General features: G+C 40.8%; 1 protein-coding gene across 13 annotated transcripts in view; it reads right to left on the bottom strand.

The window, feature by feature from the left end:
- Positions 1–16,730, bottom strand: part of TENM1 (teneurin transmembrane protein 1) — a 383,082-nt gene that overhangs the window by 103,514 nt on the left and 262,838 nt on the right. For all 13 annotated transcript variants that reach the window (XM_083721963.1, XM_083721975.1, XM_083721972.1 and 10 more), the window contains 3 exons: positions 12,637–12,756; positions 7,157–7,418; positions 6,234–6,501 (listed from right to left, as the gene is read on the bottom strand). In XM_083721963.1, coding sequence (XP_083578089.1) covers positions 6,234–6,501; positions 7,157–7,418; positions 12,637–12,756 — 650 coding nt within the window. The remainder of the gene's footprint in view (positions 1–6,233; positions 6,502–7,156; positions 7,419–12,636; positions 12,757–16,730) is intronic.

Genomic DNA, 16,730 nt, shown 5'->3' with positions numbered 1-16,730 from the left:
TCTCCAATTTTCTTGAACAGATCTCTGGTTCTTCCCATTCTATTGCTTTCCTCTATTTCTTTGCATTGCTCGTTTAAGAAGGTCTTCTTGTCTCTCCTTGCTATTCTTTGGAAATCTGCATTCAATTTCCTGTATCTTTCACCATCTCCCTCGCATTTTGCTTGCCTTCTCTCCCCCGCTATTTGTAAGGCCTCATTGGACAGCCACTTTGCTTTCTTGCATTTCCTTCTCATTGGGATGGTTTTCGTTGCTGCCTCCTGTATAATGTTACGAGCCTCCATCCATAGTTCTTCAGGCATTTTGTCCACCAAATCTAAATCCTTAAACCTGTTCCTCACTTCCACTGTGTATTCATAAGGGATTTGACTTAGATTGTATCTTACCGGCCCAGTGGTTTTTCCTACTTTCTTCAGTTTAAGCTTGAATTTTGCTATAAGAAGCTGATGATCTGAGCCACAGTCAGCTCCAGGTCTTGTTTTTGCTGACTGTATAGAGCTTCTCCATCTTTGGCTGCAGAGAATATAATCAATCTGATTTCGATGCTGCCCATCTGGTGATGTCCATGTGTAGAGTCGTCTCTTGTGTTGTTGGAAAAGCGTGTTTGTGATGACCAGCTTGTTCTCTTGACAGAACTCTATTAGCCTTTGCCCTGCTTCGTTTTGATCTCCAAGGCCAAACTTGCCAGTTGTTCCTTTTATCTCTTGACTCCCTACTTTAGCATTCCAATCCCCTATAATGAGAAGAACATCCTTCTTTGGTGTCACTTCTATAAGGTCTTGTAAGTCTTCATAGAATTGGTCAATTTCAGTTTCTTCAGCACAAGTAGTTGGTGCATAAACTTGGATTACTGTGATGTTAAAAGGTCTGCCTTGGATTCGTATCGAGATCATTCTATCATTTTTGAGATTGCATCCCAGTACAGCTTTCGCCACTCTTTTGTTGACTATGAGGGCCACTCCATTTCTTTTATGGGTTTCTTGCCCACAGTAGTAGATATGATGGTCATCCGAACTGAATTCACCCATTCCCGTCCATTTTAGTTCACTGATGCCCAGGATGTCAATATTTATTCTTGCCATCTCATTTTTGACCACCTCCAACTTACCCAGGTTCATGGTTCTTACATTCCAGGTTCCTATGCAATATTTTTCTTTACAGCATTGGACTTTCCTTTCGCTTCCAGGCATATCCGCAACTGAGCGTCCTTTCGGCTTTGGCCCAGCCGCTTCATCAGCTCTGGATCTACTTGTACTTGCCCTCCGCTCTTCCCCAGTAGCATGTTGGACGCCTTCCGACCTGAGGGGCTCATCTTCCAGCGTCATATCTTTTATATGCCTGTTGTCTTTGTCCATGGAGTTTTCTTGGCAGGGATACTGGAGTGGCTTGCCGGTTCCTCCTCCAGGTGGATCACGTTTGGTCAAAACTCTCCACTATGACCTGTTCATCTTGGGTGCCCTGCCCGGCATAGTTCATAGCTTCTCTGAGTTCTTCAAGCCCCTTCGCCACGGCAAGGCAGTGATCCATGAAGGGGTGCCACAACTTAGGAGCTGCCAAAGAGAAAGTTCCCTCTCCCAGACCAGCTCCCACAAGCTTCTGAGGATGATGGAGCAATCAAGGGATCCCCCTCCACTGATCTTAGCACCTGAGAGAGTCTGTATGGGAAGTTTTCAGGTACCTGAATATTGCATTTCTGCATAATGCATATTAAATGTTAGAAATTATGCTAATAGCCGACTCTGAGGCTTGCCTCTGAAAATAGTTGCTGGGGAGCAACTGGAGGAAAGGGTTGTTGCTCCCATGCCCTTTTTGTGGGTTTCCCATAAGCATCTGGCTACTGTAGGGAAGAGGCCACTGGACCAGACAAGTATTTTGTCTGATGCTGCAGCAAGTCTCATTTCATTTCTTTTTAATGAAAGATTGTCTCCCTTGTAGATACCAGGTTATACCTATGCCACTATAATTATTTTAGATATACTTGCTTTTAAAACAGGTATTTCTTATTTCACCTGTACTTTATCAATAATTAGATCACAAACACCACTTGAGACAGCAGGCTTGGGAAAGAACTGGAAAGTGTTGCAGCTGTTTTAAAACAGGGGTTATACGAGCTCTAAAAGAAACTCCAGCCAGAAATCTGGTAGCTGCTGCATTTTGGACCAATTAAGGTTTCTGGGTCGTCTTCAAGGGCAGCACCACATAGTGCACATTGCAATAATCAATGAAAGTAGCGGCTTTCCAGGGCCTTAAACAGAAATCTGGAAGAAAACAAAATGAAAAACAGAAATCTTTTTAACTAGATATGCCAATGATAAAATCTGGGTCTTTTTGCATGCCAAACAGGTGCTGTATGCCACTGAGCTTGGCTCCCCCCCACATTGATTCCTATCAGCCCTGAAATTGTCACAGCAGTGCTGTTTCCTAGGGACAATGTTCTTGTGACACTGCTCTGAGAGATGGCAGGAGGGTATGCCTGGTCTGAGCCCAGATGCTCACCCTGCTGTCCCTCCAGTGATTCATCAGTGCTGCAAAAATGCTGCTCCCACGGGCAGCACTGTCACAACTGCTGTCTGTTGGGCATAGGAATGGATGCACAGGCTCACTCCATCATACCTGGGGCAAGCAGACCTCTTGTTTCATTTATTTCAGGGAGCCACTATCCCCTCTGCCCTCTCACCTTGCTCTCTCTAATCCATCACTTTGAAAGAATATATCTTGCTGGAAGGCACACACAAAAAAAAGATGTCAAAATTTCTCCATTGCACTTGAGTAGCGGGGGAGGGGGGATGTTTTGTATGAAATTTACTATTTCAATCTGCTCCAATGCCATTTGCTATTATATTGGCATCATAGTATAATTATTGCACACAACTCATCAGCTTTACTGGAACTTAATGATGAATCTTTCTTTGAATAATAAAAAAGAGAATGATTAAGCATGATGAGGTGTCAATTATGGGGGCAGGAAAGATAATATCCTGGACTTTTTCAGAAGTGCTGTGAAAGGCAGATGGGTATATGATGGATATCCTATAGTACCTGAGTTTTTGTCATGAAGCAGGAATTGTTATTGTTATTATTTATTAAATTTTTATACTGTCCTTCACCCGAAGATCACAGGGCAGTTTGCAACATCGAAACACAAAAATCTGTACCATAATAAAAACAAAAACAATACCTTGCAAACTCATGATACTTTTGGGAAACAAATGTGCTTGACAAATATATGAATGAGGTACTTTAAAGAAAAGGTAAGAAAATGTACACAAATTTTACCATGCCACACGCATACATGACAGTCATCAAATGGAAGATGCTCAAATCTACTTTCCAAAATAAATGATGGTACCAGATTGAACCTTAGCAGGGTAAGAACTCTAAATATGTCATAAGGTGGAGAATATTTTTCAGCCCAAGGGCCAGGCCACATTTTATTTATTTATAAAAATGTGTACTATATACCACTGTACCATAAAGATATATCACAGCAGTTTACAACAATATAAAAAACATAAAATCAAACAATAAAATTATAAAGATTTTAAAACAAGTTGAAAGTAAAAGCAAACATCAGTAAACTACTACTATGTGGGGTGTGCTCTTTATTGCCTGGCAGAACAGAAAAGTTTTCAGGAGGTATTTATAAGTTGGCACAGAAGGTGCCTGCTGAATCTCCACCGGCAAGGTGTTCCGCAGGACTAGGCCCTTGGCACTAAAGGCTTAATTTCTTGACATTCCCTTCTGGGCAACTTTCTGAGGGCCACATGACAGTGGTGGTTAGAGCCAGAGATAAAAAGTGTGGGGCAACTGATGTAATGTTTACTCATTCTTGCTCCTCTCTAGTCTCCATCCAGGCACTAGTATTGTACAAGGAATGCAAACTTTACCACTGTACAGCAGGTTGATTTCTACTTGCCTGTTCAACGCACCCCTCTCTATCCTCTGTTCAGTCAAGCAAGAGGCCTTGTCAGACCTCGAGAACCCATCCCAGCCAGACAAAACCACACAGCGTGTGAAACAGGGTCAGCGGGGTGTGCAGTTTGGGAAGAATTCCAAGGGCCAGAACAAAAGGCAAGAAGGGTCAAAGGTGAGGAGGGCATGAGGTTCCACATCCCTGCTCTAGAGCAAGAGGGGATGGTCACTCAAGCCAGGACAGGATGAGGAACGACTCCTCTTGGCAGGAATTAAGATAGAATAGTGAAGTACAGGGCTTCCATCCTCCCTGGTGTCCTGTCTTCCCTTAATGTTTAGGCAGCCAGAGGTTTTTCCTCATAAACCAGAAAACAAAAGGAACCAAGCTCCCCCCCCCCCCCACTTTCCAAAGGTTTCCCAAAGGGCACAAACAGAAATACTTGCAGTGCAGGAAAACAGGAAGCGTTGGCCAGGATGTGATTCATAATGTGCATCCAAATAGATATATTTTCTATGCACATTATATCGTTCTCAATGGGAATCATGTAATGCGCACACCAGTGCACATTTTGGCAAAATTACAACTGTGTCAATGCTTAAGAGTGAGAGTAATTTGTGCTTCCTTTATGCTTACTGATGGGCACTATGTAGCCAGTTCTAAAAGGCTTTCATGACATCATCCCATCCCATTAGACCCTATTTTCTCTAAGCTCAACTACTGTTAGCATTTTGTAAGGCTGGAAGCTCAAAGATCTTTGCCAGGCCATTTTAAAAACCTTTAAAACAAAATTACAACCCTATAAATCTCTGTATAAATTAGGAGGTCCTCAAGGATGCAGAAACCATGGCTTGTTTTGGTGCCTCTGTTTCCTTTCCTGATGGCTAGGTGCTTAAAGCTCTTGAGTTTGCTGTTAGAGAAAACAAGTGAGACCTGAAACAAAATGTTGAGGTGTATCTAGCACAAGCGTCATGGAATGGATGTGGCAGTGAAAGCTCCTTCCAACTCTACAATTCTCTGATTCCACCTCCCACCTTGCAGTCTACGTTTGAGACTACCAGTGCCTACCAGTCAATTTCCTAATGTCACAATTGAGAACAGGTGACCTGCATTTGCTCATGTGGTTTGACATCAAATCATGCAAGCAAAACAGTCTGTGAAGCACCAGCAACCAACTGATCGTCAGTGCTCACAAAGTTCTGTCCTTAGCACTTCCCAACTACTTTTCATCCGCTGATTATCTACTCTTGAGAAGCCTTATGCAAGGGTCTTGCGGGCAGCGGTGGTGCCTGCAAAGCCCTTTCATCCAAGACCCACCTTTCCCTCCTCTCACCAGACATCATATGTGTTAGGCAGGTGGGTGTAGTTTGGATGGAGCAACCTAATTATGACGGGCATAATTAAGGCTTGCAGACCAGAAGTCCCCTGTCCATGGTTCCTGCCAGACAACCATATTCTCCTTGAGGATTGTGTAACCTGCATTTTACTCCGCTCACCCACTGAGCTTTCCATTTTATTTTCAGAATGACATTGGGAACATTGGTTTTGTTCCATGTAGTATCAGAGAGGGGATATTCCCAGGCCTAGGTGGAGATGCCAAGGATTGTACCTGGGAGAGGCAAAGCAGATGAACTATGAAGGAGTTACAGCCATTCCCTTGACGTTCCACATGGCCTGGCACTTGAACATGCTCAGTCCTTACAAGGTTGTTTGGAGAGGTCAGCTTGTCTTGTTAGTTATTTTCAACAACTATGTTTGTACGTCTGCAAACTTCAGGGTTCTCGTAATAATGCCAAGACCTCCCTCTCTCATTTTCAGTGGCCGTGTTTTGGCTCCAATATTCAAGGCACTCACAAACCCCCTGAATTTGCTTTTAGAAGGTGTGTTGCTGAAACTGACCAGGAAATATACATCTTTAATTGTGCATCTGCTCACAAGAACAGGAAAACAGACATACACCATTTGATTTGGATTAAGTAGCAACATTTTTAAATAACTACTGCTGAGACTTGAAGCACATTGGATGTCTATGAGCCAGTCATTACCTCTCAGCCTAACCCTATCGCACAGGATTGTTGTGAGGATAAAATGGATGGGCAAAAGAACCATATACACTGCCTTGAGCTCCTTAGAGGAATGCATTTAAGGTTAATAATAATAATAATAATATATAAAAAATAAAACCTAAGAACATTTCCGTTGCAGATGCAGCCAGGGAAAGATGATCATTTAAAAGGCTTCTTGGAATTCATACATAATAAATAAAATGGCTGGTGCCCATGCAATAAATCAACAGTTAATTAATTGTTGTTGTTAAAAGGCATACCCATTGCTTCTGCCAAGCCAGAGACTTTTTGGCCGTAGATATCTGTCTTATTCCAAGCAAAGGTATAGACCAAGTTGGTGACAGCAGGGAACCATTTCTGAGCCAGCCGCCCTTCAATTGTAACAGTAAGATGCACTTTTGTCATTCCGGGAGGGATGGTAGAATGTGTCATCACAATGCGTAGCAAGGTTTTGTATCCTGAAGTTCGGCTGCTCAGGTAGCTGAGCTTTGTAAAGCTGGAAGGGATGGGGATTTCCTCCTGGACCACCTGAAAAACAGTTGGGTGTGTTAATGTCACAGAAAATCACATCAGAGAAAACTCTAAGAAACTTGAAATCACGGTCTATCCTTCTGTTGTTTCTCAATGTGTGGATCTGCAGTTCCTATCCTTCCATTCACAAATGAAACCATCAATTCTTTCTGTAGCTCCCTTCACTCCTTAATTAATTGCACTGCTGCAATAATCAGCTCCATAAGCTTCTCTCCTTAACACTCATCATTTCCCTAAAAATCCAATACACAAGACTGGACTACAGACTCGAGGGTTGTCATACACTACTCTGGTTGCCCACCCTCAGGAAAATGGGTATAACAACACTGGGTTATGCTGGGCTGGCATAAGCCACACTTACTCATCAGTGACAGGGAAATCATAATGACATATTTAAATTTAATTTAGGGTTATGTTATTCTGTGACTGCCATTTAGGTCAGTTTCTCAGAACTAAAAAGGTTGGGAACCACTGACTTACATAAAAAAGCAAAATATTCAGTTCTTCATTTTATCAAATAAAATCTAACACTTAGCTAAAGGCCATTAAATTATCCATGCTTTAACACAAACAGGGGTCCCCATCGTAATAGATAACCAATTATTTATTGTCATTCCAGCAATGATATTACACCATTGGCATTTGCTCTTACCTGTAGTTCTGGTATAATTGTCCCCCTTTCTGGACATGATCCTCCGAACGATGTGAGAGGAAAAGGGAGGACAATGGGATTGGGGCTCACAAAGTTACTGATGTCACAGGATGGTGGGTCCACTTCTGCTCTTTGCATGACTACTTTGTCTATTACAATAAACCGATTCCAGGACAACCAAAGTGTCCTTTTCACAGAAAGAAAAGGAGATCTCTCAAAGACCAAGGTGACTGAGATGCCCCCAACAGCCACTAGGTCAAAACTGAAAAGACAAAAGAAGTCTTTTTAAAAAATCTGATTCTAGTCCAATATAGCTTCAACAATACCCTTTTGAAAATCCATCTTTCCAACATTTGGGTTAAGCACTTTCTGTGTTAACCACTCTTCATAGGGCAAGGTGGGCATATTAATATTACCAGTCTTTTAAAATTTTGAACCATCAAGTGATACAGCTGCTGCTCTCATATTACTGCCAAAAAATGCCTAAGTGTATGTATGCATTTAGTTATTTTATTATACTACATTAAAAAGCCACGTTATACTGAAGCTCTTAGTGCAGCTTACAAGAAATAAAAACAAATTAAAATTCATTAACGAAGAAGCCCAAATGCAATGTGGAAAAAAAATTGGAGTCAAAATAGCATTGCAGTGCATCTGTTGTTCAAACTCTTACTATTATTACAGTCATACCTCAGGTTACAGATGCTTCGGGTTGCGCGATTTTGGGTTGCACACTGCACTGAACCCAGAAGTACCGGAACGGTTACTTCCGAGTTTTGGCGCTTGTGCATAAGTGCTAAATCGCGCTTTGCGCATGCACAGAAGCACCAAATCGCAACCCGTGCGTGCGCAGATACACGGGTCACAGGTTGCAAATGCTGCAGGTTGCGAACGTGCCTCCTGCAAGGATCACGTTCGCAACCCGAGCATCCACTGTACTAAGCCTTTTGTGGGAGGTAGGCTGAATGACTGGGCCCCCTTCAAATTCTTAGAACAGCCAGGCTAGCTTCCTGACGAGGTGACAGCCTGGGTGATGGGCCATAAAGTGGAACAAAGGAAGGGGCTCTGTGCAAGATGGCAGATGGGTGGGGAACCCTCCATCAACATGTGGGCAGTTAGAAGGACGGAGGCTAGAGAGCCGAGTGTTGTGAACTAGAAGCTAGATGAAGCAAACCTGCAGACAGGTAAGCTAGAGAGAGCCAGAGAGATATCTGATTTCAGTTTGAATCCAAGGCTGCAGCTACGGGGCGGGGGGGGGGGGGACGACAAGGCCATCTTGGGGTATAAATGCTGCGTGCCCCTCTGTTGTAGGCTCAGGTTGTATATATGTATAAATAAACCATATATCATAAAGACACCACAGTCTCTGCTGAACTTCACTTCAAAGGAAACATGAATGCTGGGTAAGTGCCTAGAATCCACTTGGAGACTGAGTGTGTGTGCAACATTTTTGTTATGTTGGAAGCTGCCCAGAGTGGCTGGGGCAACCCAGTCAGATGGGAGGGAAAATGAATGAATGAATGATGAAACAGCTGACCTGCCACTTACACCTTCACTCTTTGCCAACATGGCTGTTTGAGTACTGATATCCTACAATGTGAAGAAGCAGGTAAACAGTCAGTTGCTTACTCACATCCTAAGCCAATCAGCTTTGGAAGTTACTAGGTTGACCTGGCTGCATCAATGCTGAGTACCTGTGCAAGATGGTTTGCTGGACACTTTGCAGAAGTTACTTGGAATGGTTATCCACTGACCTGCCTGCATCACATACCATGAAGAGTTTTCACATATTTATTATCACTGTGTGTTGAGCTGATAGACTGTGATAGAAAAGAGCTCTCTATCCCAGAAGAGGTATGGGGCATAAAATGGTATTAGACAGAGGAAATGATACAGTTTCTTATTATCATATGACTTTAACATTGATAGTCATGTAACGTAAGGCAGTGTAAATAGTTACTTCACTCTATTACTGGATGCATCTCTTATGGAAACCTTTGATGGTAACAAACTGTGATAGGAAGTCAGGCTTAATTATGCATATTCCATCACATTTCCCAAATGTTACACAGAAAGAAAGAAACAAAACTAGAGAGAGCATATTTGCATGCTACAGCTCTGTCAAGAGATAGGTAAATCAGAAATAATAATTAGGTGACTTGCTACCATGGCATTTTAAAATCACAAAAAATATGGAATGGATATCAGCTCCATTACTTACAAGGCTTGACACTGCAATAGATTATTTACTCACAGTTTTAAAGTATTTATGCTGCTGTTGCAGTAAAAGGAAACCATACCATGAATTTGTGAACATAAGCTTTTTCTGCATTTACAAGCTTTAACCGGTTCAGTTGATTAATCCATAAGGCCCTATTTTAATCAGTACATCAAAATGTCAATCCACGAACTGTGTGTTAAGGGTGCACTTTTTTAAAAAACAGCAACTAATTTTTTGCACAGATGTGCTATTGCATTATGGAAGGGGAAATTAATTATTATTATGTGAGTTTGTGGTGTTCGTGTGCGTCAGCCTGAATAATGCCCTGAGTCCCTTCTGATTCTTGGGTTTCTGTATCTGTGTATGACAATCAGTTCGCCTAACCAGTTCCTCTATCTAGGTGATTTCATTTCATTTCATTTCATTTCATTTCATTTATTTATTTATTTATGATTTTCAGTTAAACACATTTCAATAGTTTTACAATCATTCTAACATTTCAAAACTTGACTGACTTCATCCTTTTCTGTGGTTCCTTAAATTTATTTTTTACATTTCCTGCTTATTCTAAATTAACTTATTCTTTTCTTCATCTACTTTAAATATATGCTCTTATGAGACTGTAGGTTATTACAATGATCCTGCCAATGTCCTTATCTGTTTACAGTTTGTTTGAAAATATTCAACAAACCATTTCCATTCTGTTATAAAAGTTTGTCATCTTCATTTCTTATTTTTTCTGGTAAGTTTCTCCATTTCTGCATACAGTGGTACCTCAGTTTTCGAATGCCTCTGTAGTCGAACGTTTCAGAACTCAAATACTGAAAACTCGGAAGTAAATGCCTCCGTTTTTGAATGCGCCTCAGAAGTCGAATGGACTTCTGGAACAGATTACGTTTGGAAATCGAGGTACCACTGTATTCCACAAGTTTTGTATCCGTATTCTTTCATTGGGACTTCTCCTTCTTTCCATTTCTGGGCAAATAACATTATTGCCACTGTTGTCGCATACATGAATACATTTCTATACTGTTTAGGTAGTTCTTCCCTTATAATTCCCAAAAGTAAAGCTTTTGGGTGTGTGTGTTTTTTTACAAATGTTATTTTAAACATCTTTTTCAGTTCATTATAATCATTTCTCAGTAAGCTTTAATCTTACTACAAGACCACCATACATGATAAAAAATACCTTCTTTCTCTTTGTATTTCCAACACGTATTTGATTTTGTTTTATACATTTTTGACAATTTAGTCAGTGTTTGATACCATGTTTATAACAGTAGTTTTCTCTTAAACTATAGCATGCTGTAAATTGAATCATTGAAGATTTTAATTGCTCATCCTTTGTCTCCCATGCCAATAATATCTTATAGATTTCAGACAGCACTTTAACATTAAAACAGATCTCTCTCCAATTGTGATATTTGTTCCCCAAACCCTTGGATCCTATATTTCTTAAATACTTCATTCAAATGATGATATTGTATCCATGTTGTTAGCTTTCCTGATAAATCCTTAAATCCTTTCAATTTATACTCTCCTCCCCCTTGTTTTAATAATTTTCTATAAGTTGTCCAACCTTCTATTATATTCTTTTTCATTACCGCTATGGCTTCCAAAGGTGAGAATCAAAGTGGTATTTGTGTTTCCAACCAACTTTTATATTTATCCCATACTCTATAAAAAAATTCTCTAATTATGTGATTTGTAAATCCTTTATGTACTTTCACCTTTTCATACCACAAATAGGCGTGCCAACCAAAAATATTACCATGACCTTCTAAATCTAAGATATGTGGATTCTCCAATGTCATCCATTCCTTCAACCATCAAGGGCAAAATGCTTCATAATATAAACTCATACCCAGCAGGGAGAAACCTCCTCTGTCTTTTGCATCTTTCAATATTTCATAATTTTTTCTCGTTCTCCCCCGCCCCTGCTAGATATATTTAGAAATATCTTTTCGCAATACATTGAAACAATCTGTCTTGTTGATCACCAGGATTGATTGAAACAAAAACAACATTACTGGCAACACATTCATTTTTATAGATTGACTATAGCCTGTCTAAGTGATTTTAAGACAATAGCCTTAGCTGGCCATTTAAGGACCATGAGTAGCATAACCAAAGAAGTTGCTGTGCACCATATGGCAAATGAGTAGGCCTTTCTCCTTCCTGCCTGTCTGGTAGCTAGAAGGACAACAGCCAAGGTAGTGGTGCGTGAACTCATCGGAAAAACAAGTCAAGAAGCTGGACTTGCTTGATTTGTGCTGGATCCAAAGCTGTCACTAATGGAGAAGCAATATCTGTTGGGTTGTTAATGCTGTGAGCCTCTCCACCTTAGGTTCAGGTTGCATATTGGTGTCAATAAACCACATATCCCAAAGATACAACAGGCTCCACTTTCTCTCATTCCAACAAAACCGAACGCTGGGTAAGTGCCTGAAACTCCTGGAATCTCTTGTCGCTCAGAGATTGGGGTGGCACATAACAATTACTGTTATTTCAATTTATTAGTTGCTTGCCACGTAAGAAATCTCCAAGTGACTTACAAAAATGTAAAAGTCCAAAGCATGATGTAAAATCAGAAAAAAGTAAAAGTGGTACAATGAATAGAATAAAAGCCATACAATCACCTATAAAACAATAGTAAAAATAAAGTGTTGAAGGTATATTTTATTTTCTGACGAGGACTTTTGTTCATTTATGTTTGTTATAGTGCATGTAGTATGTCTCAGAATGGTATATTTTGTAATGGAGAAAATTTCATGTAATTTGAAATTTAGATAAGGACTTGGGATTTTTTATTACTTATAGAGCAACATCAATATTCTCAAGAAAACTACCATCACAAGACTCGGTAATTTGAAATTATACAGAAACTACCAATGTGCCTTATTCAAATACATACAAATTTCACCTTTCTACTCAACCCACAGACTGCATTTACCATGCATATCTATATATTTATTTTGTTTTGTGTTAATGTTCTCTATTTCTGATCTTTTGTTATAGCTGCTTTACTTGTCTTTTATCGACTGAAAAATTAACTAAAAATATTTACCAAAAATTGTATATTTTGCTGATTTGCATTAAAATAAAACCAAGTAACTTATCAGTTTAAAAGACAGATGAGTCTCCAGACTTAATTATTTAATTAGTTGACAGCCAAGTTATTTTCAACAACTGAATTAACCAAATGCTTCTCAAAAATGAAGTAAAATAGTATCAGAAGACACAGAATAAACTATCTCACCTTCCATCCTGTCGGCTGATGGTGTATCCATAATCATTGTGGTTTTGGAAACTCACATTCACGCCAACCAGGGGGGTTCCATCTATCGCTACCACCTGGCCTCGAACAACACAAGCACGTCTGCAATAAGACAGGGTGAAATGAGCATAAACAAAGGAAGATACTGAGACATCCAATGATAGTTGCACAGGTTGTACAGTGAAGTACAGCATTATAATAAACTTCTGAGAACTGCATCACCATCACAGCAGTGATGGACCCTGAGGAAAAGGGAAGCGGAGGAGGGAGATAAGAGACAAAAGCACAGATTGAGACAGAGGTGGGTGGTCCAGGCGAGCTGTGGAGGAATTGTTAGGAAAGGCCTAGACAGGTCCACAGCAACCATCCTGCTCTACCATTGTCCACCATTTCCCTTGGCCACTGAGGCTGAAATGGCATTGCCAGTGTGAGCTAGAGAGGCAGGAGGAGGAACAGTGCACACAGTCAAAGTAAGGATAATTTAACCCCCCACTCACCAGCTGATGAGCAAGGTTTAATCCTCCCCAGTTTTGCAGGATTCCATACAAACTCCACTCTGATTCAGGAAGGGGCTTGCATTGCAATCCCCTAACAAAATAGGGTCCCTTGCATGGATTTTGCAGAGGACTCCACCATAACCAGCAACCTTTCCACTGACACTGAACTGGATAAGCATATTGGCAAAGCAGTCATGGCAATGGCTTGCCTCTCCCTCTCCCAAAATGGTATGGGAGAATGTAATGCTAACAACTGATCCTAAGATGAAGGTCTACCAGCCTTGTGTGTTGAGCATGCTGCTTTATGGAAGTGACTTACAACCACCAGGAGCGATGTCTCAACACCTTCCACATGTGCTGTTGTCAGGAAGATTTGGGGCATCACATGACAGGGCAGAGTCTCAAATAAAGATGTGCACACCTAATACCACAGTCCTACCACATTCACACTCCTGTCTCAGTGACATCTGCACTGGTTTGGGCATGTCCACAAAACAGCAGGATTCGCAGGGACATGTTCTACAGGGGAGCTGTCTTCAGGCACCAGGCCCCTTGGCAGATCAATATCTGTTACAAAGATGACTGCAAGTGAGACATGAAGGCTAGAAACATCAACCCTGCCATGTGGGAATCCCTTGCAGAAGACTGTAGTGCCTGGAGACAGACAGGTCATTCATCAACAAGAGTGTACAAAGGAGGGGTGACCACTGGATAGAGCGCAGAGAGAACGAACACCATGATGCATCTGCATCACAAAACCAGATGCCTTCATCTGCCTCAGCTACAACAAACTATGTCTCTCTCATATGGGTCTCTACAGCTGTAGCAGGCGCTGCAACTCTCCAAATGTTTGACTTCACCCCCCAAAGTGTACTCTCCATTGTCTCCCAAGACAGGCAGATGCCAACAGCAATAATAAGAGCCTGCTGAATCTAGCCAATGACCCATCTAGTCCAGCACCCTGTTGCTCTAGTACCCAACCAGATGCCTATGTGAAGCCCACAAGCAGGACCTGAGTACTACTGCAGCCTGTCCACTTATGCTTTATAGTAACTCATATTCACAGGCATACTGCCTCTGATAGTGGTGGTAGAACATAGCCATCATGACTAGTAGTTATGGATAGCCTTAGGCTCAATTATTTCTTTCTCTAGCTGTATGTCTTGTATTTTCAATTGCTTGTACATTGTCTTACACATAACGTTACAAGTCTTTTCTGAGCAACAGAAGAGGCATTAACTGCTGAAGTGTATGTCTGATAGACAAACTAACAAATGGTAATTTTACTCAAAGAAATGTATAATTTATTGCATCAAATGTTACAGTGAAATGTATTAAGGAAAAAAGGTCTAGTAAGGTTTATACATTTCCTTCCTACTGACAACACTGGTCTAAGCAACCTCGGGAGGGCAATTAACTCTAGGCCTAGAATAATTTTAGTCACATGTATGAAGGCAAATCAAGCAAATTGCTAGCAATATGTGGCTAAAAATGGGTAAACTATTTTAATATGCACACCCTCAATCCATGGCCACAGTATGAACATCAGACTGTCAAGTCTTTTCACGCTTTAAGTAGGTCGATATATTTGGCTCATTTAGAAGTGCTAAGGGGTCCATCATGAAAGGTAAGTGACTGAAGGGCAATCTCAACACTGGTGTTATATTGTGACTATAAGTGAAATCTAGTAAGCGCCAGTCAAAATTTTCTCTCTGCCATGAACTAAGCCATGTCATCTCCCCTATCTCAGTGTTTGCAATACAGAGATAAAACAATGGTCACCTTTACAGGGTTGTATCAAGGATTACTGAGATAATGTATGTGATATGCTCTGAATACTTGATACATTGCACCAATGCTTAGTACTGATATTGATTTTTGCCAAGTGTCACAGGAAATGTTCATGCAAAGGTAAGAAGAGTCACATAGGGATCCTCTCCAGGGGTGAATGCCATGAAATCCTTTGCTGTGACCTTGGGTGGTGGTGGTTGTTTCTACTGCAGCATCTCCTCCTCATACCTTTGCTCCTCCTTCTTTTGATGGAGACACTCCATCAAAATTGTGCTTCCTGCTGTTCCTGATTAAGTGCTAAAAGTGCTTAGCAGCAGTATAGCCAGAAACTTACAATGCTGCTTAAAGACAAATTAAATTTGTCTTTAATTATGGAAACTACTTTCAGGTTTAGTTTAGAGATTTTTGAATTAGTTCAGTGAACTTGGTTTAACTGAAGGAGATAATTCCTAGAACTGAAAGTGTTCACTACGCATGTGAATAACCATAGGTTTGTAAACATGGGTACACAAACTGTCCTGAAACCTGTTTTATATTGAGGTAAGTCCCAATAGTGCACACAGCAAGCAGCGTAGTGTAAGGAGAAAGTGCTACTGACAACAGTCCCAAGGGCAACACTAGAGAGGAGTCAATGATCAAATACAGGTTCAGGTCCAATGCAAAGAGAAAGGTTCAATCTGTACAGACAGGCTCCTGTCTCTGAAGAAGATTCAGGCATGGAATCCTAGGGTCAGTCCTGAAATCACAGTCTAGTACAGTTCCCAAAACAGTCAAGCCATGGTCTATCTATTATGAAAGTCTCTGCCTTGCTTCTCTTTTTATTCCTCTCAAACAAATCAGCCAAACCAACTCCACCTTTTTTTAAAACCTCACTGCTGTCACTCTGTAGATATTATTTCCCCCGTCTCTGGCTGCTCACACCAAACAGCACTTCTGAACTTCGAATCATAGAATTGTAGAGTTAAAAAGGACCCCAAGGGGCATCTAGTTCAACCTCCCTGCAATGCAGGAATCTCGACTAAAGTCTCCCATGAAAGAGAGTCCACCACCTTCCGAGGAAGTTTGTTCCACTGTCAAACTAGGAAATTCTTTGTGGTGTTTAGTTGGAATCTCCTTCCTTGTAACTTGAATCTATTGGTTTGGGTCCTACCCTCCAGAGCAGGAGAAAACAAGCTTGCTCCATCTTCCATGTGACAGCCCTTTAGATGTTTGAAGATGGCTATCATATCTCCTCTCAGTCTCTTCTTTTCTTCCAGTATTAGATAAAGTGGTACAGCATTCAGACACAGGGTGAATAATAATGTTTCAGACCATATTATGATTTTACTTAAGAATTTAGCAAAATGAAAAGTTAAGCAGGTTGAGGGAGAAATTTCGGGGTGAAAGACTCTAATTTTAAAGTTTGCATAGTTATCCATTAGAGTTTAAGAGATAAAAGCATCCAGCTATACCTATTCTAGAATGTTTCCTGAATCAAGCCAATACTTAACAATTTTCACCCCACAGTTCAGCTTGTGGATCCCTTTATGGTCCTCTCTTGGTTTCTTCCTCCTGCAGCATCCAACTGGAAACGCCAACACTTTCCATTGTTTATGCAGTCTTAAAAACTGTTTATCCCTCTTATTCTCTTGCAGCTCTTAAACTCCAGCTCTGCACAACAAAGTCCTTGATGTTTAGCTAACTTCCAGCACTTTAATTAAGCAGTAGATGAGTAGTATCTTAGTTAAGTTTCTACTTCCCATGAATTGCCATGTTCTTAGGAACAACTTTTGAATATCCTGCGCAAAA

The sequence above is a fragment of the Podarcis gaigeae genome, assembly GCF_964106915.1.
Source record: "Podarcis gaigeae genome assembly, chromosome: Z".
Lineage (NCBI taxonomy): Eukaryota > Metazoa > Chordata > Lepidosauria > Squamata > Lacertidae > Podarcis > Podarcis gaigeae.
The sequence above is the reverse complement of the archived record's forward strand: the minus strand, read 5'-3'. Positions and strand labels throughout refer to the sequence as shown.